This window comes from Theropithecus gelada, chromosome 20, assembly GCF_003255815.1.
Source record: "Theropithecus gelada isolate Dixy chromosome 20, Tgel_1.0, whole genome shotgun sequence".
In the NCBI taxonomy this organism is placed as follows: Eukaryota; Metazoa; Chordata; class Mammalia; order Primates; family Cercopithecidae; genus Theropithecus; species Theropithecus gelada.
This window is the reverse complement of record NC_037688.1, coordinates 25,546,086-25,573,661: the sequence shown is the minus strand read 5'-3', so window position 1 is coordinate 25,573,661 and position 27,576 is coordinate 25,546,086. Positions and strand designations below refer to the sequence as shown.

At 50.2% G+C, this 27,576-nt stretch overlaps 1 protein-coding gene across 1 annotated transcript in view; it reads left to right on the top strand.

Annotated features, from left to right (window-relative positions):
• The window catches only part of RANBP10 (RAN binding protein 10), an 86,603-nt gene that overhangs the window by 41,077 nt on the left and 17,950 nt on the right, over positions 1–27,576 (top strand). Inside the window, exon 4 of the mRNA XM_025370231.1 lies at positions 24,157–24,324. Within this exon, the coding sequence (XP_025226016.1) occupies positions 24,157–24,324 (168 nt within the window). The remainder of the gene's footprint in view (positions 1–24,156; positions 24,325–27,576) is intronic.

The window sequence follows — 27,576 nt, the reverse complement described above, 5'->3', positions numbered from 1 at the left end:
CTCACTGCAAGCTCCGCCTCCCGGGTTCACGCCATTCTCCCGCCTCAGCCTCCCAAGTAGCTGAGACTACAGGTGCCCGCCACCACGCCCGGCTAGTTTTTTGTATTTTTAGTAGAGACGGGGTTTCACCATGTTAGCCAGGATAGTCTCGATCTCCTGACCTCGTGATCCACCCACCTCGGCCTCCCAAAGTGCTGGGATTACAGGCTTGAGCCACCGCGCCCGGCCCAGCCTCGTTTTCAAACAACCAGATCTCACGTGAAATCATTACCGCTGGGAGGGCACCAAGCAATTCATGAGGGATGCCACCATAACCCAAACACCTCCCACTCACCAGGCTCCATTCCGTCATTGAGAATCACATTTCAACGGAGATTTGGAGGGGACAAACATCCCAACTGTATCAGCTTGCCGTTATTCATTGCAATGCTGGGTTTTGAAGATCAGAATCCCTTTTGGTGCTTTCCACTTTCTGGGATCACTTTTTTATTTCTGGTGATGAGCATACATTCTGTAGAACTGAAAGCATCATCATTCATAAACAGAGATGAAGGTCCTGGTATTTTCGTGGGGAGGTGGGATGGAAGACGATAGCAGCTAAAGCCTTTCTGCCAGCCGCTGCTGATTTTCAAGAGGCCCTTGGTTGAGACGCAGGTCAATTGAATGGTTCAGATGTGTGGTTGGTAGGAGGGCAGTAGTGGTGGTGGCCTAGGCTGGGTCCAGACTTTGAGACTTTGGTGTTTGTTTGTTTGTTTCTTTATTTATTTATCTGAGACAGGGTCTTAACTCTGTCTCCCAGACTAGTGCAGTGGCACAGTCACAGCTCACTGCAGCCTCAACTTCCTGGACCAAGTGCTCCTTCCACCTCAGCCTCTAAGTAGCTGGTACTACAGGCATGTGCCACCAGGCCCGACTTATTTATTTATTTATTTAGACGGGATATCACTCTGCTCCCCAGGCTGGAATGCAGTAGCGCGATCTCGGCTCACTGCAAGCACCGCCTCCCGAGTTCACGCCATTCTCCTGCCTCAGCCTCCTGAGTAGCTGAGACTACAGGCGCCCGCCACCACACCCTGCTACTTTTTGTATTTTTAGGAGAGATGGGGTTTCACTGTGTTAGCCAGGATGGGCTCGATCTCCTGACATCATGATCTGACCGCCTCGGCCTCCCAAAGTGCTGGGACTACAGGCGTGAGCCACTGCACCTGGCCCAGACTTATTTATTTATTTATTTATTTATTTATTTATTTATTTTTTTGAGACGGAGTCTAGCTCTGTCGCCCAGGCTGGAGTGCAGTGGCCAGATCTCAACTCACTGCAAGCTCCGCCTCCCGGGTTTACACCATTCTCCTGGCTCAGCCTCCCGAGTAGCTGGGACTACAGGCGCCTGCCACCTCACCCGGCTAGTTTTTTGTATTTTTTAGTAGAGACGGGGTTTCACTGTGTTAACCAGGATGGTCTCGATCTCCTGACCTTGTGATCCGCCCGTCTCGGCCTCCCAAAGTGCTGGGATTACAGGCTTGAGCCACCGCGCCCGGCCTATTTATTTATTTTTGAGACAGAGTTTCACTCTTGCTGCCCAAGCTGAAGTGCAATGTCACAATCTTGGCTCACTGCAGCCTCCGCCTCCCAGGTTCAAGCGCTTCTCCGCCTCCTCAGCCTCCCAAGTAGCTGGGATTACAGGCATGCGCCACTACACCCAGCTAATTTTGTATTTTTTGTAGAGACAGGGTTTCTCCATGTTGGTCAGGCTGGTCTGGAACTCCCAACCTCAGGTGATTCACCCGCCTTGGCCTCCCAAAGTGCTGGGATTACAGGTGTGAGCCACTGTGCCCGGCTTATTTTTAAATTTTTAATTGATATGAGGTCTCACTGCATTGCCCAGGCTGGTCTCAAACTCCTGAACTCAAGCAATCTGCCCACCTTGGCCTTCCAAAGTGCCGGGATTACAGGTGTGAGCTACCATGCTCGGCCTGGTGTTAACTTTAAATGAGATATTTGAGAGTTGATGTATCCTCAGGCTTGCTTGCCGTCACTTGGGACTTCAGTTGCCTGCAGGTCAGTGTTACATTTATCCCCATTTGCCCCAAGGGTCTTTGTGCGCATTCATGAAGTGTGTGCACACTGAGATAAGTGTGGGCGTGTGTAATTGGCATAAACTCTTGCTGCCTATGTAAGTAGTCCATGCATGTGGAGCCATTTTGTATATGTGCACCATGTTTGAACAAACCTCCCTCCTAATTGGATATTTTTATTTGTCCGGAGGAGTTTACTTTTTTTTTTGATAAAGGGTCTTACTGTGTCACTAAGGGTGTAGTGGAGTGGCACGATCACAGCTCACTGCAGCCTGGACTTCCTGGCTCCCACAATCCCCTTTCCTCAGCCTCCCAAGTAATTGGGACTGTAAGTGTGTACCACTACACCTGGCTAGTGAAAAAAATTTTTTTTTGTAAAGGTGGGGTTTCACTGTGTTGCCCAGGCTGGTCTTGAACTCCTGGGCTCAAGTGATTCTCCTGCCTCAGCCTCCCAAAGTGCTGGGTTTACAGGCATGAGCCACTACACCCACCTAAGTTTGCTGTTTTGACCGGTACTTACACATCTTTGTGCAAAGTCCTTGTTTTTGCTTCTTGTACTATTTTTGAGGGGTGTTAATGTTTTAATACAGTTAAGATGTTCAAGTTTATAGCCCTTACATTTTATTGGGCTAGACTATTTTGGGGTTTCATTAGCAACATGCCTGTTTCTTTGATGGGCCTATCAATCAGACTTTTATTAAATGTTCCAAAATGTTCTACTGGCATTTCAATTGATAATGTGTTGCATAAAATCAATGGATTAGTATGGAAAACCTCAATCTTACTGAAAATTTAGTCTTCCGAACCAGAAATGACATGTGTCTGTTTATTTTTACATTGCTTTATTTAATTTATAGATAGGATCTCACTTTGTCCCCCAGGCTTGGATACAGTGGCACGATCATAGCTCACTGTGACAGGATTGACAAGCCCTATGGGAGGTGATTCAGCTGGACTTGGTGTCTTCACAGTAGATTATTAGACTGTAAGCTACGAAGTGTGCCTCTAGAGTGTTCCTGATAATTTGTTTTAAGAATGCTTTTATTGGCCGGGCGCGGTGGCTCAAGCCTGTAATCCCAGCACTTTGGGAGGCCGAGTCGGGCGGATCACGAGGTCAGGAGATCAAGACCATCCTGGCTAACACGGTGAAACCCCGTCTCTACTAAAAAAAATACAAAAAAAAACCTAGCCGGGCGAGGTGGCGGGTGCCTGTAGTCCCAGCTGCTCGGAAGGCTGAGGCAGGAGAATGGCATAAACCCAGGAGGCGGAGCTTGCAGTGAGCTGAGATCCGGCCACTACACTCCAGCCTGGGCGACAGAGCGAGACTCCGTCTCAAAAAAAAAAAGAATGCTTTTATTAATAAAATGGTCTGGCAATGGCCATTTTATTATTATTTTTTTCTCTGTTCTGGCTTCTCAGTACAATGGCCATTTTAGATGCTGAGTCGCAGTGTGGTTAGGAGCAAGTGGGCAGAATGTGAGTTAAGCGGCCCTTATCTGAGTCAGCCCAAGATAAGAGGTTAACTTAGAAATTCTATCCTTGGCCTGCCCAGCCGCTGCTGTCTGGAAGTACTTAGTCTTTGGCCTTCTATGAGCCCTTGGAAGAGAGGCTTGGGGTGAAGGAGAGGCCCAAGTGTGGAACTAAGCCCCTTTTCTTCTGGGGCCTGATCTGGTTGAGTGTTTGAAACCAACAAGAAATTGATGAGACTGTCCTGAGAGAGCCTCTGCCTCTTTCTCTCTAAAGTAAGTGTTTCTTGAATATAGAGGATAATCTCCATCTCCGTGATTTCCTCCTGTATATTGGACTGCTCTTTTCTCTGGTCCTTTTGGGTCTAGTTCCTGATTAAAATTTCCAGTACCTGGTTGGGCGCGGTGGCTCATGCCCGTAATCCCAGCACTTTGCGAGTCCTAGGCGGGAGGATCATTTGAGGTCAGGAGTTTGAGACTAGCCTGGGCAACATGGTAAAACCCTGTCTCTACTAATAAAGTACAAAAAAATTAACCGGGCATGGTGGTGGGCACCTATAGTCTTAGCTACTTGGGAGGCTGAGGCTGGGGAATCACTTGAACCCAGGAGGCAGAGGTTGCAGTGAGCCAAGATGGAGCCACTGCACTCCAGCCTGGGTGGACAGAGTGAGACTCTGTCTCAAATAAATAAATATTAATTAATCAATCAGGTACCTGAGTAAAGTGGGTGGGGGGGTGGTCGGGACAGGACTCATCTTCCTTGAGGGATCCAGAAGACTCATGAGGCCTATGAATGGTGACTGTGCTTTGCCAGACCCTAAGAAAGTAGGGAAGGGGCAGCTGGTGCCCCCGGCAGGAGTATTCAAGCCACTCCACTCATTGTGCCCTGCCCTTGAGCAAATCCCACTTCCAGAAACCTGAGTTCTTTGCTCCAGGTCCAGCAGCGGTGAACCCACTTGCCCCAGACTGGGGTTATTTTCCTGCAAAAACCAGATCCTTGTGTTTTCCCCATCTCTGCTGATAGCCACTGTCCACCCTGGCCCCCAGGTGATACTCCTCAGTGTAATCTTATGTCCTCCCTCTCCCTCAGCTGTGGTTCTGCTGCTCCACAGATATCTCTTTAATCTGGCTCCTGTCTCTGCCCCTATTGCCATTGCCTCTCCATTGGCTGTTTCTATGATCTGTGCCACACGCCTCTGCTCTCTGTGTGCACTGTGCCCCTTGCCTGCTTCGGGCCTCTGGCTCCTCTGCCCAGTGGACAGTCTCCTGCTCAGCCTCATCTTCCTATACCTCTGCCCTCTGCACATGCCACACACCAGCATGGCTATGTGAGGTGCCAAACATGCTGCTGACACTCCCTGCTCTGCCCCTTGGCAGATGTCCTTCTTGCCCGGGGACTGCCCTTCCTCCTTGACCCCCACTCAATTTTGTCTGACCCCTTTAGCCCTGACCATGTCTCGGATGACACTTGCCACCCTGCCTGGTGTGTGTCTTTCACATTTACCCAGAGTGTCCTCACTGGGTTGTGAGCTCCTTGGGACTTCCCCAGAGTGGGCACAGCACCTGGCATCATGCACTTGGGCTGTGGGATGAGTTGTTTCTGCATTTTGCTGTGCTTTGTCTAAGTGTATTGGACTTCAGTAAATTGCATCAGGCTCTATCAGTCTGCGGTCTACAGCTTGAAGCCAGCTTGAAGCCGTCATTTGGAGCTCAGCCTCACCCCACTGCCCTAATCATTATGGCACTGATTGTGTGTAGGGGCTGTGCTACCACCTTCTACCTGGAGAGATAGAAAAGTGACTGCTCCCTTTTCTGTATGTTAGGACTAAGTGTCATTGAATCTACTCCTGACTCACATTTAGTCATGTGGGGAAACAGACATCAAGGGCTGTGGTCAGCGGGTGGAGCAGAGCATGGTTTCTGGAGCCATACTGCCTGCATTTGCATCCTGGCGGCTGTGTTACCTGGAGTGAGTTAGTGTACTGCTCTGCCTCAGTTTCCCCCTCTGCAAATGAAAGTGATACTAGTATCTAACTCGTATATAGGATGGTTATGAGGATTAAGTTAATTCCTGTAACTTGCTTAGACTAGTGCCTGACACAAAAAGGGGTACGTAAATATTAGCTATTTTTACTTTTTAGAGATTGGGATCTCACTCTGTTGCCCAGGCTAGAGTGCAGTAGCATGATCATAGCTCCCTTGTAACTTCAAACTCCTGGGCTCAAGTGATTTTCTTGCCTCAGCTTCCCGAGTAGCTGGAACTACAGGCACGCAACCACCACATCTGGCTAATGTTTTGTTTTGTTTTAGATATGAGGGTCTTGCTATGTTGCCCAGGCTGATCTTGATCTCCTGGCCTCAAGCAGTCCTCCTCTGGCCTCCCAAAGTGTTGGGGTTACAGGTGTGAGCCACTATGCCCAGCTATATTAGCTATTCTTATTATTGAGAAAAGATGTGTTTTTTTCTTTTTTTTTTTTTTTTTTTTTTTTGAGACGGAGTCTCGCTCTGTCACCCAGGCTGGAGTGCAGTGGCCGGATCTCAGCTCACTGCAAGCTCCGCCTCCCGGGTTCACGCCATTCTCCTGCCTCAGCCTCCCGAGTAGCTGGGACTACAGGCGCCTGCTACCTCGCCCGGCTAAGTTTTTGTATTTTTAGTAGAGACGGGGTTTCACTGTGTTAGCCAGGATGGTCTCGATCTCCTGACCTCGTGATCCGCCCGTCTCGGCCTCCCAAAGTGCTGGGATTACAGGCTTGAGCCACCGCGCCCGGCAAGATGTGTTTTTTTCTACCTGAAGAAGGAAGTACCTATATATTTAAAGTTTTCTTTTATAAACGTTTATGTATGGCCGGGCATGGTGGCTTACGCCTATAATTCTAGCACTGGGAGGCCAAGGCGGGTGGATTACTTGAGGTCAGGAGGTCGATACCAGCCAGGCCAATGTGGTAAAACCCCATCTCTACCAGAGATATAAAAAATTAGCTGGGTGTGGTGGTGCATGCCTGTAGTCCCAGCTACTTAGGAGGCTGAGACAGGAGAATTGCTTGAACCCAGGATGCAGAGGTTGCAGTGAGCCAAGATCGTGCCACTGCATTCCAGCCTGGGTGACAGAGTGAGACTCTGCCTTTCTCAAAAAAAAAAAAAAAAAAAAAAATAGGCCGAGCGCGGTGGCTCACGCCTGTAATCCCAGTACTTTGGGAGGCCGAGGTGGGCGGATCACAAGGTTGGGAGATCGAGACCATCCTGGCTAACATGGTGAAACCCTGTCTCTACTAAAAATGCAAAAAATTAGCCGGGTGTGGTGGCGGGTGCCTGTAGTCCCAGCTACTCAGGAGGCTGAGGCAGGAGAATGGTGTGAACCCAGGAGGTGGAGCTTGCAGTGAGCCAAGATTGCGCCACTGCACTCCAGCCTGGGCGACTGAGTGAGACTCCGTCTCAAAAATAAAATAAAATAAAATAAAAATAAAAAATACATAAATGTTGATGTATTAGAGTGGAGTTAGGTGTCATTGAAACTACCCTTTCTCTCAAGTGCTTGGCCTTCTGTGTTTGCATAGGCATGTTTATTATGGTAGCTGTAGTTAAATTATAGAAAAAGATGGCACAGCAATCAAAGTCAAGATGTTGATGTTTTGAGTGTTTTCTTGTAGGTTGCACTGGCTCAGCAAGGACATCTTTGCCGGTAGGGCTGTCAGAGGCAGAGGGCAGACACCATGGGGTCTTGCTTGGAACCTGGGGCAGATGATAACAATAAGTTTCTCTCCAGTGAGGCTGTGGTGCTCACACTTTCCTGGGAGCCTATGGGCATGTCTGAGCTTGCATGGTCAGAGGTTTCTGCTGGAAGATGTGGAAGTTTTTATGTTCATCTTTCGCAAGGTGTTTTTTGGCCTTCTTAAGTGTGAAACCAAGGAACAGGTGTCACCCCAAAATAAAAATGTCAGAATCCTTGGCTAAATGACTCGGAAGCAGGGCAGGTGAACCTACCTGCAGCCCCACCCTGGCGTCGGTGAGCTGGCAGGGAAGGGCAGAGGCTAGGATACTGAATTGGGGAAGCAAGAAGACAAAGTCTGTAAGAAGACTAAAGTACTTTAAGGGAGTGGGAGAAGACAAATCTTGCTTCTGTGTCTTGTGCCTCAGCCAGAGCCAGAGAGACTCAGGCTGTATTGATAGGAGGCCCAGCTGCATCAGAACTGGGTAGTTGATAATTTCCTCTTTGCCATTTCTGTAGCGCAGGCAGCTGTTCCCTTGGTGTGGCATATATTACCTTAGTTACTACAACGCTTCAGAGCAGCATCAGGCCCTTTGAAGCATACTTTCCTTGACTATAACTGTTGGAAAAGGAACAGCTGGAAGAACTACAGCAGGGATTGGGGATAGGAGACATACCTCCTGAAACAGGTGGTGCCCGGCAACCAGGCCCTGGCCTTTGCAGGAGGAGGGATAGGGGCCGTCTGCTTTACTACCACAGGATGGTCCTGATCAAGTGAGCATCTTTCCTTCCCCTAGAACTTACCTTACCAGGCTTGCTCTGAGTGAGCTGTTAGAGTCATAGGCCCAGCAGGAAGCTGCTTCTGCTGGGCAGGACACATTCTGCAAACAGCTGATATTTCACATCTGTGTGTGCCATGGAAGCAGAACCGCTGATAGCAGAGATCAGGGCAGAACACCAGGGGTCCGTGCCAGGTTCACAAGGACAGAGGCTAGTCCCTGCCTGAGTGGCAAGCAATGAAAGAAATAACAAGGTGTTTGATATCGTTCCTCCCTGTCCTCCTAAGAGTACAGCACATCTGGTGAAAGATGTCTCTGCTTTGAGCAAATACCAGTAGCAGGTGACTTTATGCAGTGGCTGTCTTAGAGATTATTGGGATGTAGATGGGTTTCTTTTTTTCTTTTTTTTTTTTTTTTTTGTGAGACGGAGTTTTGCTCTGTTGCCCAGGCTGGAGTGCAGTGGTATGATCTCGGCTCATGGCAAGCTCCACCTCCTGGGTTCATGCCATTCTCCTGCCTCAGCCTCCCGAGTAACTGGGACTACAGGCGCCCGCCACCACGCCCGGCTAAATTTTTGTATTTTTAGTAGAGATGGGATTTCACTGTGTTAGCCAGGATGGTCTCGATCTCCTGACCTCATGATCCGCCCACCTCAGCCTCCCAAAGTGCTGGGATTACAGGCGTGAACCTCCGCACCCAGCCCCAATATAGGTGGGTTTCTAGTAGTCTGGAAATGCTATTTGTCTATACCTGCCAAATAGGCACTGCTTCTTTGCTGCTCCATATAGCCTGGGACCCATGTAGTCCCTGCAGTGTCCACCATTAACACCACCTCTCTTTGGAGCATCTTTCACCTTGGGATCTGCAGTACTTCACAGGGGTCTGCCGTGGGGCAGCCAGGTCCCTCTGTGAGGGAAGCCTTGCTTCTCCCGAGCTGGGTGAGTTGAGCCATCAGGGCCCACTATGCTTCTGGGTGTCCCTCCTTCTGGGAACAAGCCTCTGCTCCCCTGGCATGATTGGGCACTCTGTCAGCCGGTACCTAACTGAGGCTGGTAGGGGGAAGAAACCAACTGATTGTCACCCTGTAGTTCAAGCCTATAGGGTACCTCCAGGCAGCCCTGTCTGGAAAAGGGCTCATGGCACAGGAGGGTCTCTGAATTAGCTGGAGCAGCTGTTCAGGACCAGGGCCGTGGGAAGATAGGTTGGGTTTGTGTACCTGGTGCTGCCTTGCCCCTCTCTGCCTTTCTTATTCTGTCATTTCTCATTCTGAGAGGCCCTTGGTACATGGCCTAGATGGGAGTGAAGGAGTAGATGTCCAAGGCCTTCTAGCTCTGAGCAGCAACAGGTTCTCCAGGGCAGTCCAGAACAGAGGGTGGTTTGGCATTTGGGCCCCAGAGGTACTTAGCTGGTGATTCAAGCTGTGACTAATGGTGTAAGTGCTGCAGGACACTGTGCTCCATGCTGAGAAGCTTGTTTCATGTAAGTTGCTCTCTGCTTCCCTGCCACTCCTGCCCGGGCTGGCAGCACCCTTGGCCCTATGGCCAGCAAGCACTCGTTCCTTTTCTGTGGGCCTCCTCCCTGACCCACAGGAGACCTGTATCACCCCGGCACACCCGGGCTGCTCAGCAGCCTTTTCAAGTGAGGCAGCTCAGCCAGACCTAAAAACTCTTATTCCTTGGGCATGGGATTCCTCCTCTATACTGTCCGGTTTTCATCTTCCAAATACCAGCCCCCAGCCTTTCTCACAGAAGTAAACATTCTAAGACTGGATTTTTCAGGGCAAGTTAAGTCCTTTGAAAGAAAAGGTTTCATCGACAGCAGAGGGCCAGTTCTGAAACCTGAGTTTGTCAGTGTCTCAAAACAGAGATTCTCAAGTGTCTTGGGTAAGGCTGAGGCCATATTAGGGTGAAGCAGAGTGGAGACCAATTCCCATTCAGTCCCCTGCCTTCCTAGTGCCGGCAGAGGAGCTGTATCCTGAGACCCTGGGAATGTGGGGATGCCACTCCAGGGGTTCCTTTCGGGAAGGGGTTGGCCTTTGCTTAGGACCCAATGATGTACACAGAGCCACAGGCATATGTTACCATAGGTCACCCGTCCAGTGACTTTCCCAGGAGGCTCAAAAGGAGCTTGGGGAAACAAGCAAAAGTCAAACCCAGCCCTAGATGAGAGACACCTAGCCTGGCGAGCTGATATTGCACCTCAGTTTTGTAGGATACCGCAACACCTTTCCTTAGCCTGGTTCAGTATGGGTTACCGAGCCAGCTTGTCCTGTCGGGACAAGGTGTTGGCAGGTAGCGCTGCCGGATGGGCCAGATGCCATCTGAGCCATGTCCTATCCAGACTCAGCTAGATCCAGCCTGGCCCCCCTAGGCCTCTCCTGGCCATCAGGAATCTACTTCTTCTGGGTGGGGAGGGTGTGATCTGTGCAAGGCCCCCCGTTTTTGTTTTTGTTTTTTTTTTTGAGACAGAGTCTTACTCTGTCCCCCTGGCTGGAGTGCAGTGGCGCGATCTCGGCTCACTGCAAGCTCTGCCTCCCGGGATCATGTCATTCTCCTGCCTCAGCCTCCTGAGTAACTAGGACTACAGGCGCCCGCCACCGTGCCAGTCTAATTTTTTTTTTTTGGTATTTTTAGTAGAGACGGGGTTTCACCGTGGTCTCGATCTCCTGACCTTGTGATCCGCCCGCCTTGGCCTCCCAAAGTGCTGGAATTACAGGCGTGAGCCACCACGCCCGGCCGCAAGGCCCCTTTTTCTGCAGGTGCTAGCTGTATTGTTCTTTGCCCTGCCCGTGACTTCAAGCTGACATCTGGGTCCTATCTCAGTGGAGGGCCTAGGTGCCCATGGGAAGGCATGCCCCACTTGGTGTCAGCCCCTGGTATCATCAGCTACCTGTAGAGGTAGCCTTTTTCTCCTGCCCCTTTACCATGGCTTCCATGCTGAGCTACCGTGAAGAGAAGACGCTGCACCCAGGGCACTGCCAGATCTCCTGCCTGCAGTGCCAGAGGCATTGCCTTATGGTTACGTTGGTCCTGGTTCTTGGTTCTAAAAGGAACAGCCATGGGAGTGCTGTGACAGGGGTGTTCTCTGATGCCACCCCACAGCATTTGCTGAATGAAAAAAATCTCTTTTGCTTTCCCATTATCCATTGTTGAGCTGCTCCAGGCCATGGGTCCTGCCAGATTTTTTAAGATAGTTGAGGTTATGGAGATAGCATCTGTCTGCTGGATTTCTGGGGAGTGATGGCTCTGTGTGAGTGACCACCCTTGTGGAGCAGCCCTGCCATGATGTCCTGCAATGTACCTGGGCCCGGCCCCATGCTCAGGAAGCACTCTGGCCAAGCCAGCGCAGCGCTCATCCCTCCACAGCCAGCCTCAAGAGGGACATTCTGAGAGCCACTGGGCATGGCTGTTGAACCCTGCCTGGTGCTGCAAGGGTTAGATGGCCTCCCCAGGAGGCCAGAAACAAGCGTGGAGCAGGTCTGGGGCTGCTGCCTGTGGCTACTCATTAGGAGAGGGGCTAGTGACCAGCTCCACCCCTACCCGCTCCCTCAGGGCAGAAGGGAGCAGAACATGTGAAGTGCCCAGACTCGGCTGCAGAGCCAGGGTTTAAGATGGTGAGGTAAGGGAATCTCCCTGGTGAGTGTCTCTCCTGCGGACTTGTGTCCTATGCACATTCCCTCTTTTTTTTTTTTTTTTTTGAGATGGAGTTTCACTCTTGGGCCCAGGCTGGAGTGCAATGGTGCAATCTCAGCTCACCGCAACCTCCGCCTCCTAGGTTGAAGCGATTCTCCTGCCTCAGCCTCCTGAATAGCTGGGATTACAGGCATGCGCCACCACGCCCGGCTAATTTTAAAAATATTTTTAGTTAAGACAGGGTTTCTCCATGTTGGTCAGGGTGGTCTCGAACTCCCGACTTGAGGTGATCCGCCCACCTTGGCCTCCCAAAGTGCTGGGATAACAGGCGTGAGCCGCTGCGCATGGCACACATTCTGTTTTAATCTTCCTGCCATCCCCGAGAGAAGTTTAGCCAAGGGAACTTGGGGGCTAAGAAGTGACAGAATTGGGATCCAAGCTCGAGTCTTCTGACCCACAGTGAGTGATGGCTGGGACCCATGTGTTGGGAAGAGATGACTGGCTTGGTGATCAGTGCTCAGGCTAGCTTTTTAGGGGTTGCTTTGTTTTGTTTCGTTTTGTTTTCTGAGACAGAGTCTAACTCTTTTACCCAGCCTGGAGTGCAGTGGTGCAATTTTGGCTCACTGCAACCTCTGCCTCCCGGGTTCAAGCCATTCTCCCGCCTCAGCCTCCCAAGTAGCTGGGATTACAGGCACCCGCCACTACACTTGGCTAGTTGTTACATTTTTAGTAGAGGCGGGGTTTTACCATTTTGGCCGGGCTGGTCTTGAACGCCCGCCTTGGCCTCCCAAAGTGCTGGGATTACAGGCGTGAGTCACCGCGCCCGGCCTCAGGTTAGCTTTGTGAGGGAGATGTGTCTGGCCCCTGTGTGCTGGTCAGCTGGGCCAGGACCAGAACCTGGTGGGCAAGCACAGCTCTAGCCACTTCCAGGGTTCCAGACTAACATGCTGCTTCTGAGGAAATCTTTCCATTCAGCAGTAGGAGTGTTCTCCATTCCTCGCTGCCCTGGGACTGAGGCCTTGGATGTGCCATGGTGGATGGGAGTGGTATGGGTGGGCTGCTGGAACGGTCATGCTAGAGTCCCTGGCACCCTACAGGAGGAGTCTCCCATCTCTAGGGCACTGTCCAGGGATGGTACCTGGGAGTGCCAAGGTGATAAACCATTTCTGGAGCCACCCTGGCATTTCTGTGACTGTCTAAGTGATGATGCAGGGGGAAGTGGGTGGTGCCAGAACATCTGCACTAGCCTCCTGGGGTCTCCTGCCTGCTGGTTCAAATGTGGCTTAGTTTCTTCTTGCGTCACTGGCATCTCCTAGGTACTTGACATGGCCAGGCATAGACTTTTGTGTATGGGTGCCAGGCTGACTGCCCATCCCTTCTCTCTGGGAGTGACAAGACTTATTCTCTTTGGAGATAAAAGAATGGTTAGTTGGGTGGTCCTCTCTGCCAGAGTGTTGTCCCCATCATGTGGCCCCAGCCATCCTTCTGACCCAGAGCCAGCCAGATGTGACTCCCTGAGGGCCTGACCCAGGTAGCCATGTCCACTTCTTGTTTTTTTTTTTTTTTTTTTTTTGAGGCAGAGTCTTGCTCTGTCGCCTGGGCTGGAGTGTGCAGTGGCGCCATCTTAGCTCACTGCAACCTCCGCCTCCCAAGTTCAAGCAGTTCTCCTGCCTCAGCCTCCTGAGCAGCTGGGATTACAGGCATGTACCACAATGCCCGGCTACTTTTTGTATTTTTAGTAGAGAAGGGGTTTTGCCATGCTGGCCAGGCTGGTCTTGAACTGCTGACCTCTGGTGATCCATGCACCTTGGCCTCCCAAGTGCTGGGATTACAGGTGTGAGCCACCACGCCCAGCCCACTTGTTCTTTTCTGGCCCTCACATCTCAGTGCCCTCTGAGACAGCCATCTCTGGCCTCATGGTGTGGGTGACAACTCTAACTTCTAGGCACATCTCCAGCCTCTCACTAGACCCACCCAGGGAGGGGTGGCGTGTTTAGAAAGTTGCTGACTTTGGCTTCAGGACAGGAGTGGGAAAAGGGTTGTCCGGTTCTGAAGCACAAGGTGGTGGGGCTGGAGGGGCTGCTCACCCAGGCATAGTTGCTGGACTCCCCTTAATGGGAAGGGCAGCGCCCTAGGCATGGTGCTGGGTGGTTGGCTCAGGAAGGAGGAGGTAGCTTCACCATCACAAATACCTGCTTGGTGCTCCCCTGGGTGTCCCTCAGAGGAGGGGAGAAGTGTTGTCTACATGACCACAGGCCTCCACTCAGCCTCTTAGTGCCTCAGTTTCCTCTGTCCTCTGATGGGATTTATCATACCTGCCAGTGGCTTGGAGTCTTAGAATGTTTCCTACAAGTAGACATCCAGGGCCCTTTGACAACCATGCCTAGTCCCTCTCCTCTCATTTTGTAGAGAAGGGAACCAAAGTCTGAGGTCTAAGGATGAGTGAGTGGCCAGGGCCTGTCATGGGAAGGACAGTGCTATGGCCAGAACCAGACAGCAGAAGCGCTTCAGCCCCACTGGCTGTCCTGGCACCCAGGGCCATAGTCTGTTTCTAACAGAGGCCAGTTTGCCTGTGTGAGGATCCTAGCCTGAGGCTGACAGCAGACTCACTGCAAAATGTGGGGCCGGGGCTAAGCCCTGGCCTTGTGGTTTCCAGTTTCTCAAGACGGCAGTGTAGTGCCAGTTCCTCTCCACTGTACAACTTCCCAAGGCCTGGGGAGCGGGTTCACAGCGGGGCGGATGACTGAATCCATCATCTCAGCTTCTTTGGGCTTCTGGTGCCTTTGTTGCATGTTTGTCCTGTCCTTTCTAGCCCTTAGCTAGCCTGAATCTTTCTCACAACGGAAAAACAGAAAACCATTGTATGTATCAGAACAACACAAGAGGAAAATCCTCCAGTGACTTCACTCAAAGTATTCTGTCCACACCACTGTTTGTTTAATGAGCATTTCCCCATCACAGTCTTTCTGCATCTGGGAAGGAGCCACAAAGTCCCTGGACCTGCCACCATCTTACCTGCCTTGTTCAGCTGCTGGCTACGTGGATGTCTAATAAGACATCTCAAGCTTAGCATTTCCGAAGGGCCTGTTCCTTCCGCCCATCTTCCTTGTCTCTTGATAAATGGTGCCACCATGTACACGTTTGCTTAGGCCAGAAACCTGGGTGCCATCCTTTTTTCCTCTCACATTAGCTGCACCCACACCTGGCGAGTCGTGCCCACTCTGCTCTGAGTTTTCCTAAGTCTCGCTCAACTTCAGCCCCACTGGCTGCTTTTCTGTTTCTCAGACATGCTGAGTTCATACCCTTTACCCCGAAGGTTTTTCCTTCTGTTTCTCTTGTCCAGCAGACCTCTGCTCAGGAGTCACCCTCTCAGCAGGAACTCAATTGACTGCCCCATTCCAATCAGTCCTTATCTCCCCCCCCCCCACACTGCTAGCCCATCATCTGACTTTGCATTTTCTTTTCTTTTATAGATAGAGTCTTTGTTGCCCAGGCTGGAGTGCACTAGCATGATTATAGCTCACTGCCACTTCAAACTCCTGGGTTCAAGAGATCCTCCCTCCTCAGCAGTACTACAGGTGCGCACCACAGCGCCTGGCTAATTTTTTTATTTTTTGTAGAGATGGGGTGTCGCCATGTTGTCCAGGATAGTCTCGAACTCCTGGGCTCAAGCGATCCCCTTTCCTTGGCCTCCCAAAGTGCTGGGGTTGCAGGCATGAGCTGCTGCACACAGCCTTTTTTTTTTTTCTTTTAGGATGAGATATCTCTCTGTTGCCCAGGCTAGAGTGCAGTGGCATGATCCAGTCTTCCCAACTTAGCCTCCTGTGTAGCTGGGACCACAAGTACGCACCGCCACACCCAGCTAGTTTTTGTAATTTTTTGTCGATATGGGGGGTCTCACCATGTTTCCCAGGCTGGTCTTGAACACCTGGACTGAAGCAGTCCTCCTGCCTTGGCCTCCCAAAATGCTGGGATCATAGGCATGAGCCACTGCACCCAGCCCAGCCTTGTTTTCTTTAGAGCATACTTGATCTACCAGGTGTTTCTTGTTTTCCTGTTTGTTTACTTACATTTTCCCTGTCTTTATTCCTTTCACACTTCCTACTCCCACTTTGCAAACTCCCTGGGGCAGGCCTTTGTTAGTTATTTGGTGGCGAACAGATAGTGCTTGTCCTTTCCAGAGGATGTGAAGGCAACACGGTGGCCATAAACCGTGCTGCTGCAGCAGCCAGTGATACTAAATGAGGTATGCCACGTTCTGTTTTTAACTTCAGACTGCCTTTTGCACATGTACTTTGTGTGTGTGTGTGTGTGTATACATACATGTATATATGGTATATACCTTATATACACACACAGACACTGTGTCTGGAAAAAAATATTGGTAGCTTCAGTTGAAGATACATTACAGCTCTGTAATGGCAGACCCCTGACCAGAATAGGTTCAGATTTCCTGTTGCTACTGTAACAATGGTGGCTTGAAATAATCATTTTACAGTTCTGGAGAACAGAAATTCTAAAGTCCAGGTGTTGGCAGGGCTGAGTTCTCTCTGGAGGCCCTAGGGGAGAATTCATTCCTTGCCTTTTCTAGCTTCTGGCGGCCTCCTGTGTTCCTTGACTCATGGCCTCTTCTTGCATCTTCAAAGCCAGCAGTGAGGCATCTTCCATTTCATAAAGACCCCTGTGATTGCATTGGCCCACCTGATAATCCACTGTCATCCCCTACTTCAAGGGCTTTAACTTAATCATTCTGCAACATCCTTTTTACTATGAAAGGTGACATAGTCACAGGTTCTGGGGATTAGACCGTGGACATCTTTGGGGTGGGGGTCTTATCTGGCCTATAACAGGTACTGTGTATTTTTGCCCTCTGGGAAAATCTATAAAAATTGATAAATCATTTGGGAGTTGGAAAAGCAGGAAACTTATCTCTTTTTTGGCCAAACTGAGGTGATGGTGAATCCTGAATTGACTCTAATTTTTTTTTTTTAATTGAGCTCTTTGGTTTTTTTAAATTTAAAATCCATATTTATAGCCAGAGTTAAAAATTTTTTAATTTTCTTTTTTTTTTTTCTTTTTGAGATGGAGTGAAGTGGCACGATTTCAGCTCACTGCAACCTCCGCCTCCCAGGTTCAAGCGATTCTCCTGCCTCAGCCTCCTGAGTAGCTGGGATTACAGGAGCGGTGCTAGCATGCCCAGCTAATTTTTGTATTTTCAGTAGAGATGGGGTTTTTCCATGTTGGCCAGGCTGGTCTCAAACACCTGACCTCAGGTGATCTGCCCACCTCAGCCTCCCAAAGTACTGGGATTATAGGTGTGAGCCACTGAGCCTGGCCCCCCTTTTTTTTTTTTTGAGACAACGTCTTGCTCTGTTGCCCAGGCTGGAGTGCATTGGCACAATCTCAGGTCACTCCAACCTCCGCCTCCCCGGTTCAAGTGATTCTCATGCTTCAGCCTCCCAAGTAGCTGGGACTATAGGCATGTGCTACCACACCCAGCTAACTTTTGTATTTTTAAGTAGAGACGGGATTTCACCATGTTGGCCAGGCTGGTTTCAAACTCCTGGCCACAAGTGATCCGCCCACCTCGTCCTCTCAAAGTGCTGGGATTACAGGCAAAATCTAAAAATTCTGTGCTCGTTTTGTCAAAATAGTTATATAGTTTATTTTTAAAGAAAATTATTTAAAATACTTATTTTAATTTTAGGTCTTTGAAAATTTAAGCATCTGTTGTTTTCATAGTGGTTATTGAACTCCCATACACTGAAACAAAAATATCTCCCAAATATCCTTGAGTCGCTCACTAAGTAGGTTCTTCCTGATGATTTCATGAGCTTTCATAAATCAAATGACCAAATTATTGTTAGGTTTTATAGGATATCTACTGTTCTAACCTGAGAAAGTGAAAAAAGGAAAGCTTCTAGCTTATGTCTTGGACCTCCTGGACAGTAAAATTTGCATAAAAATCTGTCATACAGGACCATCCTTGTGTGAGAAAGAGGCAGGCTGACAGCTGGGGCTGGTCACTGGTGGTACATGAACACACATATGTGCATGTGCACACACTTGTACCACCTGTCAGACTCCTGACATGCTGGGCACTGGAGGAATTGTCCTGAGATCATTTGGCCCCGTACCAAGGAGCTCATGATCTTGGGGGAAGGGACATGACAGTCGCGGGAACAGTGACTGGTGATTGAAGTGGTTCAGTAGGCACCAGGCAATGGACCAGGGATATGGGCTGTGTGCAAGGGGAGGACCAAAGGATGTTATGGAAGACTCCAGGAGGCAGAAATTTGAACTGGATCATGATGCCCTGGCAAGAGGGGAGGACAGAGTGGATACCACTAGTTCTTGGGCATAGTTCTAAGAGGACCCAGAGGAGCAGCAGGCAACCTTCCTGAAAGACTGTTTGGGGAGGGTGGAATGGGCAGTGGCTTTGCTGGATGGTGTGCTCCCATGGCCACATAAGCAGTGGATTTGACTTTAGGGGGCTGTGCAGGTCAGGGAGCATTGAAGAGAGCCCCGTCCTACCTTCTGGCATCCCAGACCCCTGGCAACATCTGTTGTGCTCTGCCAAACACACAGGGTTATGGTTGCTCTCCTAACAGTTGCCACATTGTTGTCAGTTACTGCCTTGCAGTGGGAAATCCCTGTGCTCTATCTGAGGGATGAGGGGCAGAGGGAGGAGGAGGGCTTCTGTGGCTGCTGTAGCCCATGGTTGTGGATCCTGTCAGGGCAAGCTGGTGGGTATACCTGGGGCCACCACAGTCTGAGCCAGACCTGGAGGCATGATTATCACTTTGCTCCTCACTGCTGTCCAGCTGGCCGCCCTCATCTATAGCCTGCTATAGACCAGGGGAACAGCTGCCGCCATCAGCAGCCATGGTGCCTCCCGAGTTGATGCCTGAGAAAAGGCCTTGACTGTGATGGCCTCATGAGCCTGCCTCTTGGTGGGGAATGGGCATTGTTCGCCAGAAGAGCTATTTCTCTGAGGTCAAATGATTTGCATACCCACTAGCAACAGAAAGGCCTCTCCCACTGCTGGGCCTGGTGAGCTTAGGAGCTGAGTTGATTCTCAGAGCAGCAATGTGTGCCCTGAGCCAGGCAGTTCCAATGTCTTTGGGGAATTCAGAAAGTGAGAATAGAGTCTGGATCCAGGTAGAGGCTTTGGCCCTTCTAAAGCCAGTCTCAAGCAGTTCTCACACTGGTTTCGTGGTGATGCAGTGGGGAGATGCAGGAGGGACCAGCAGGACTGAGGTCCTCCACCAGTCTCCGAGAGCCCTTCAGTCTTGGCCTGTTTCCCACTGTGGGTGCTGGAGAATCTTTGTTTAAATAGAGGCTTCCTGGGTGAAAAGACATGAAAGCTGAGGGTACACTAGGCTTGGGACGGGTGCTGTGACCAAGGGGACAACTTCCCTTGTGCTCGCTGATTCAAATGCTGAGTTTAGGCTCCAGGGTTTGGGCTGTGTCACCTCTCCAGTCACACTCTCTGCCTCCCTTGTCAGCCCTTGGCCCTGTTATCCTTCTTTTCTCACCCCCACACCTTTGCTTGCTGCCTGCCCACACCCTGTGCCTTGCCCGTCCACATACACACATGTACTGTGAATGTTTGAGCTTTGCCCTGCTTTCTAGCTACTCAGATCCTCTACTCAGGAGAGCCTCTACCCACGCCACTTGGGAGGGGAGGGATGTGCTTAAGCGTGTTCATATGGTGTGCTGTTCAGGCCCCAAGGATAAAGCAGGCAGACAGTGGGGAAGCTACCTGGAGGGGTGCCTGGGGAGTAGACCTGCCTGTCAGCCCATCAGCTCCCTAGCCTGTGCAGGTCCTGGGCTTGTCATGGCTCTATGGGTTCCATTTCTCCTCTTTAGCCAGGCAGTCGAGCTCCTCTGCAGCTCCACCGCTCCTGCCCCACCTGTTCTCATGCTTTTGCCTGCACATCCTCCTCCCTTTTTCACTTCCCTCTCCCCTTGCATAAAGCCGTGGTGCAGAGGTGGGAGGATCGCTTGAGGCCAGGAGTTTGAGACCAGCCTGGGCAACATAGAAAGACCCTATCTGTACAAATAATAGTAATATATATATTTTTTGCCTTCCTGAGTACCATGCACGTTTTTTTTTTAGACAGAATTTCGCTCTTGTTGCCCAGGCTGGAGTGCAGTGGCATGATGTCGGCTCACTGCAACCTCCACCTTCCCAGATTCAAGCTATTCTCCTGCCTTAGCCTCCCGAGTAGTTGGGATTGCAGGCACCCGCCACCATACCCGGCTAATTTTTTTTGTATTTTTTTACAGACAGGGTTTCACCATATTGGCTAGGTTGGCTTCAAACTCCTGGGCCCAAGCAATCCTCCTGCCTCAGCCTCCCAAAGTGCTGGGATTATAAGCAGGAGCCACTGCGCCCGGCCAGAATAATTAATATTGTTAAGCTATCTATTCTCTCCAAATTGATCTAGAGAGTGAACACAGTCCCAATCACGATCACAGCCCACCTTTGAAAGACATTTTTTTTTTTTTTTTTTTTGAGATGGAGTCTTGCTCTGTGCCCCAGGCTGGAGTGCATTCACGCCATTCTCCTGCCTCAGCCTCCCGAGTAGCTGGGACTACAGGCGCCCGCCACCACGCCCGGCTAATTTTCTTGTATTTTTAGTAGAGACGGGGTTTCACCGTGTTAGCCAGGATGGTCTCAATCTCCTGACCTCCTGATCCGCCTGCCTCGGCCTCCCAAAGTGCTGGGATTACAGGCTTGAGCCACCGCGCCCAACCTGAAAGGCATTATTAAGAAAGTGAGGGGCCGGGCGCGGTGGCTCACACCTGTAATCCCAGCACTTTGGGAGGCCGAGACGGGCGGATCACGAGGTCAGGAGATCGAGACCATCCTGGCTAACACGGTGAAACCCCGTCTCTACTAAAATACAAAAAAATTCGCCAGGCGTGGTGGCGGGCGCTTATAGTCCCAGCTACTCGGGAGGCTGAGGCAGGAGAATGGCGTGAACCCGGGAGGCGGAGCTTGCGGTGAGCCGAGATCGTGCCACTGCACTCCAGCCTGGGCGACACAGTGAGACTCCGTCTCAAAAAAAAAAAAAAAAAAAAAAGAAAGTGAGGGCTGGGCGCAGTGGCTCATGCCTGTAATCCCAGCCCTTTGGGAGATTGGGACCATCCTGGCTAACACGGTGAAACCCCGTCTCTACTAAAAAATACAAAAACAAAATTAGCCAGGCATGGTGGCGGGCGCCTGTAGTCCCAGCTACTTGGGAGACTGAGGTGGGAGAAGGTGTGAACCCAGGAGGCAGAGCTTGCAGTGAGTCGAGATCACGCCACTGCATTCCAGACTGGGCGATAGAGCGAGACTCCGTCTTAAAAAAAAAGTAAAGAAAAATAAAAGAAAATGAGACTGGATGGCCATGGCTCATGCCTGTAATCCCAACACTTTGGGAGGCCAAGGCACGTGGATCATTTGAGGTCAGGAGTTCGAAACCAGCCTGGCCAACACGGCGAAACCCTGTCTCTACTAAAAATACAAAAATTAGCCTGGTGGTAGTGGCGTGTGCCTGTAATCCCAGCTACTCAGGAGTCTGAGGCAGGAGAATCCCTTGAGCCTGGGAGGCGGAGGTTGTGGTGAGCTGAGATTGGGCTACTGCATGCATTCCAGTCTAGAAGAGAGAGTGAGACCCTTTCTCACCCCCCCCCCAAAAAAAAAATGATGATAAGCCACAGACTGGAAGAAATACTCACAGAACATAAAAGGACTTGTATCTAAAATATATCAACCTTTACAGTGCAATACAATAAAGAAGTGCAATACAATAAACAATCCAATAAAATGAGTTAAAAATTTGAATAGACAGTTGAATAGTTTTCCAACAAATAGATGGCAAATGAGTACATTAAAAGATACTCAATATATTTTGTCATAGGGAAAATGTATATTAAAACCACAGTGATATCAAAACCACTATAGGCCGGGCGCGGTGGCTCAAGCCTGTAATCCCAGCACTTTGGGAGGCTGAGACGGGCGAATCACGAGGTCAGGAGATCGAGACCATCCTGGCTAACATGGTGAAACCCCGTCTCTACTAAAAAATACAAAAAACTAGCCAGGCGAGGTGGTGGGCGCCTGTAGTCCCAGCTACTCGGGAGGCTGAGGCAGGAGAATGGCGTAAACCCGGGAGGCGGAGCTTGCAGTGAGCTGAGATCTGGCCACTGCACTCCAGACTGGACGACAGAGCCAGACTCCGTCTCAAAAACAAAATAAAATAAAATTAAAATGAAACCACTATATATACACTAAAAGGCCAAAATTTTAAAAAACTGAGAATAGTAAATACTGAAGAAGATATGGAACTCATACATTGCTGGTTGGAAAGCAAAATAGCACAGCCACTTTGGAAAACAGTTTGACAGTTTCTTATCAAATTAAACATACACTTATCTTATAACCCAGCAATACCACTTGTAAGTATTTATCCAAGAGAAATGAAAACATATGTCTGTGCAAATACCTTAAAGCAAATATTTGTTGGCTTTATTCATAATAGCTAAAAATTATAACAACTCAAGTGTCATCAACTGGTGTATAAACAGACAGAAAAACTGGGGTGTATCCATAACATGGAGTACTACTCAGCAATAAAAAGGAATGGAACACTGCTTCTCCTAACAACGTGGATGGATTGCAGATGCATTGTGCTAAGTGTAAGAAGCCAGGCAAGACACCTCATGTTCTATGATTCCATTTATGTGAAATTCTGGAAAAGGCAAAACCATAGGAACACATCAGATCAGTGTTGCCAGGGACTGGGGATAGATGGAATAAATTGACTCCCAAGAGGCCTGAGGGAACTTTTCTTGGGGAGATAGGGTCTCACTTTGTTGCCCAGGCTGGAGTACACTGGCATGATCATAGCTCACTGCAGCCTTGAACTCCTGGGCTTAAATAATCCTCCCACCTCAGCCTCCTGAGTACCTGGGACTACAGGCAGGCACCACCACACCTGGCTAATTTATTATTATTATTATTTTTGAGACAGAGTCTTGCTCTATCGCCCAGGCTGGAGTGCAGTGGCACGATCTCAGCTCACCACAACCTCTGCCTCCTGGGTTCAAGCGATTCTCCTGCCTCAGCCTCCCAAGTAGCTGGGATTATAGGCGTGCCCCACCACGCCCGACTAATTTTGTATTTTTAGTAGAGACGGGGTTTCTCCATGTTGGTCAGGCTGGTCTTGAACTCCCGACCTCAGGTGATCCACCCGCCACGGCCTCCCAAAGTGTAGGGATTACAGGTGTGAGCCACTGCCCCTGGACTATTTTTAAAATTTTTTATAGAGATGAGGTCCCACTATGTTGTCCCAGGCTGATCTTGACCTCCTGACCTCAAGTGATCCTCCCGCCTTAGCCTCCCAAAGTGTTAGGATTACAAGCATGAGCCACCAAGCTCAGCTTTAGTGATGGAAATGTTCTGTGTCTTGATTGTGGTGGTGGTAATTCAACTGTATACATTTGTTAAAACTCATTTGAATTGTACAGTTTAAAAGAGAGAATTGGCCGGGCATGGTGGCTCAAGCCTGTAATCCCAGCACTTTGGGAGGCCGAGATGGGTGGATCACGAGGTCAGGAGATAGAGACCATCCTGGCTAATATGGTGAAACCCCATCTCTACTAAAAAATACAAAAAACTAGCTGGGCGAGGTGGCGGGCGCCTGTAGTCCCAGCTACACAGGAGGCTGAGGCAGGAGAATGGCGTGAACCCGGGAGGCGGAGCTTGCAGTGAGCTGAGATCCGGCCACTGCACTCCAGCCCGGGTGACAGAGCAAGACTCCGTCTCAAAAATAAGTAAATAAATAAAAGGGAGAATTGGCTGGGTATGGTGGCTCATGTCTGTAATCTTAGCACTTTGGGATGCCGAGACTGGAGGATCACCTGAGGTCAGGAGTTTGAGACTAGCCTGGCCAACATGTTGAAACACCGTCTCTACTAAAAATACAAAAATTAGCTGGGCACCTGTAATCCCAGTTACTCCAGAGGCCGAGGCAAGAGAATCTCTTGAAACTGGGAGGCGGAGGTTGCAGTGAGCCAAGATCACAGTACGGCACTCCAGCCTGGGCAACAGAGTGAGACTCCATCTCAGAACAAACAAACAAAAAACCATTTTTAACAACCTGCCAGGTACACTTCCAAGGTCACTTCCAGCTCTCGCTCCTTCACAAGGCTTCCCCTGACCACCTCCTTGTTGTGCCACCCTCTCGTGTGTTCTTTCCGGGTCACTGATCCTGTTAACCACAGCATGGGATCATTCCTCTGTGGGGCTGCATCAGCTACTTGGGCGGTCACCTGCTGGACTCACAGCCAGACTCTGTCTACTGGTGGCTCTGTTAGAAGCCAAGAGTGCTGACAGAGGTGGGGCAGGCTGAGGAGAGGCTGAGAGACCTGGGTGGGCTTCTGTGACTGTCTTGTTCCTCCCTCAAGTACCTACTCAGTTATTGCTGCTCTCTTCCCCCACAGGTTGGGACAAACATTCCTATGGTTACCATGGTGATGATGGGCATTCCTTCTGCTCCTCGGGGACTGGCCAGCCCTATGGTCCCACATTCACCACAGGAGACGTGATCGGCTGCTGCGTCAACCTCATCAATGGCACCTGCTTCTACACCAAGAATGGCCACAGCCTTGGTGTGTGCATGAGGGACCTTGGAGGCTCTGCTCTGTGGAGCCACTTTGGTTGGTGAGAGGCTCAGGGGCAAGTGCTCAAGGCAGTGTCGCCTCTGCTGAGCTCTGGGGTACCGCACCATTTCCAGGCATTGGAGCCCTTTCAGGTGAATAGAGGGTAGCAGGGGCACGCCTTTGTTCATCCAGCCGGTCAGCTGCATTTATCCAGCCCGGGGAGGATGCTGAGAGTGCAGTAGTATCCTGGTCGTGATCTTGGCTTTGGTGGCACTTGATGGAGCAAGGTTTGGCATCTGATGAGAAGTTTGGGGAACCCTCGCATAGGTTGTGTGGTGGTGGTTTGCGTGCCTGTGACTTGGCCCAGACTTTGGTGCTGGTTGCTGTGGAGCAGCAGTGAGGGTGGCACTAGTCCAGGAGGTAAACAGGCTGGAGTCAGATAGGGCCAGACCTCTGGTCTGTTCTTGGTGAATGGGCAGCAGCTGGGGCAGTTACACTGAAAAAGGCTTCTGGGCCGGGCGCGGTGGCTCAAGCCTGTAATCCCAGCACTTTGGGAGGCCGAGACGGGTGGATCACAAGGTCAGGAGATCGAGACCATCCTGGCAAACACGGTGAAACCCCGTCTCTACTAAAAAATACAAAAAACTAGCCGGGCGAGGTGGCGGGCGCCTGTAATCCCAGCTACTACTCGGAGGCTGAGGCAGGAGAATGGTGTAAACCCGGGAGGCAGAGCTTGCAGTGAGCTGAGATCTGGCCACTGCACTCCAGCCTGGGCGACAGAGTGAGACTCCGTCTCAAAAAAAAAAAAAAAAAAAAGAAAAAGGCTTCTGGTGAAACCATGAAGGATGGACCAGAGTAAAGACCAGGGGAAGAGGCAGATAGCCTGAGGTAAGGCAGTAGTGATGAATACAGGACAAAGGCCCAGGTGTGGCCTTGCAGAGCTTGGTGACAGATGGGGTACACTTGGAAGAAGGCAAGGTGGGAAAATGGCTGGATTGGTATTGCTGTTAACCAGGAGAAGAAACCCAGGAGAAATTGCAATCAGTGGAAGAGGATGGGGCCTGTGGGATCCCTGGAAGGAGCATTCCTGTACGTGCGTAGACATTTAGGATTAGGGCTTGAGAGGAAGAGACTTTGGCTATTCTGATGCCTTGCCTACTGGGTGCTAACTGGTATTTGACCACATTGGCCCTGAGGTGGTGACTAACTGCCTGGTCTGCCTGCCTGGGTTTGCAGAGGTCTCCAGTCTACACACCCTAGTTCTCCAGAATAGAATGGTATAGTGAGGAGAGGACTGGCAGAACTCTACCAGCCCAGCTGCCAGCAGCTCTGCCAGGAAAGGGAGTGGGCATTTTACTTGGAACCCAACTCCTAGAAGTCCCATTTCCCTTGGCTTGAGGGTCAGTAAAAAGGTGGCTGCAACTCTCCACATCCCCTCTATGACTTCTCCAGGAGATGACCACAGCTAGAATCAGGGCACCTGAGTGGGAATTGGATTGCTGATGGCTGGGGCTGCATGCCTAGGAGCCAGCATTCCTCAATAGGGCAACTGGATGCCCCAGCTAAGAGTTGGCAGGAAAGCCTTGGTAGCTAGGCAGCCGAGAACATAGCACAGACACTACTGAGCTGACCTAGGTGCACATCAGAGAAACCCTCCTCTGAAATTGATGACCACCTGGCTGCAGTTGCTAGTGACCAGCTGGTGAGGAGCTAGCGGGTAGAGGGTGGGCCAGGGCCTCAAGACAGCTCTTCACTCTCCACTCGGCACTCTGACTCCAGCTATTTCTTGGTTCTGGGTTCTGCTATCAAAGTCCCAGGGGCCACTATTGTGGGCTCTCACCCTATATGCAAGCCCCCCTTCACCCGCCCCCTTGTATAGCTGCCTTCCTCACATCCCTCTAGCTTGTCCACATTTTGCTCATGGATGGGGGCAGACTCTGCTGTTCCCTCTGTACCTGCATCTGTCTCCTCCAGGCCCTTCATGTGCACCAGGACCACCAAAGGGCCATGAGCTCTTTGTCAGTCAAGTCCCAAGGTCCCATAGAGAGCAAATGGCCACTTTAATGTCACCTCAAACCCTTCGGCTGTTTTTAGAAACCCATCTCCTTAGTGGATGCTTTTTATAGACCCCCATCCAAGACCTCACACATCTTGTAATTAAACTTCATCTAGTAGTATTTTGACTTTTTCCAGCCTGTCAACACCTTCTGTGTTCTTATTTGTTCTATCTCAAATATTTGATATCCTTTTCAGTCTTGTATTAATCTAAAATTTGTTGTTTGTGTTTATGTTTTCATGAAGATGTTGTTAAAAAATATAGAAAGAAGAGAAGGTTAAGATTTGAGCCCTTCAGTGTACAGTTGAGCTTGTCCTGGGAGACATCAGCCATTTAAGAATAATTAAGTTGGCCGGGCACGGTGGCTCACGCCTGTAATCCCAGCACTTTGGGAGGCCAAGGCGGGTGGATCACAAGGTCAGGAGATCGAGACCATCCTGACTAACATGGTGAAACCCGTCTCTACTAAAAATACAAAAAATTAGTCGGGTGCGGTGGCAGGCACCTGTGGTCCCAGCTACTCGGGAGGCTGAGGCAGGAGAATGGCGTGGGCCCGGGAGGCGGAGCTTGCAGTGAGCCGAGATCGCGCCACTGCACTCCAGCCTGGGCAACAGAGCGAGACTCCGTCTCAAAAAAAAAAAAAAAAGGAATAACTAAGTTGGTCAAGTGCAGTGGCTTACGCCTGTATTCCCAGCACTTTGAGAGGCCGAGGTGGGCAGATGGCTTGAGCCCAGGAATTCAAGATGAGTCTGGGCAAGTGGTGAGATCCGGTCCCTATTAAAAAAAAAAAAATCAGTTCCTGAAGCTCATATTTTTCCATTTTTTCCACATGGATATTATTGAAACCTTACTGAAAATGGGATATGGCCTGTCCCCTGCATTTTTAGATCACAAAATGTAATGGGAAAGCAGTGAAGTTGGAGTGACAGAATGCGTGGTGAATCTTCTACTGTCCCTGTTTCCTTTTCCCAAGCCATCCTATCAATAATGTGCTTCAGAATCGAACCCTTCCCCATTTTACAGCAGCGAAATGATGTCTCCTGCCTCTGGCCTCCCTGCTCCTTTCCTCTGTCAACAGCCCTTGCCCTATGTACTATTGGTCAGTTATCTGCGTAATTGTTAGTCATATGCCATCTCTCTTGCTGGAATCTGAGGGCCAGGCTCTGCAGCTGTTTCTTTAGTCTTGTGACAGTAAATACTTGGTA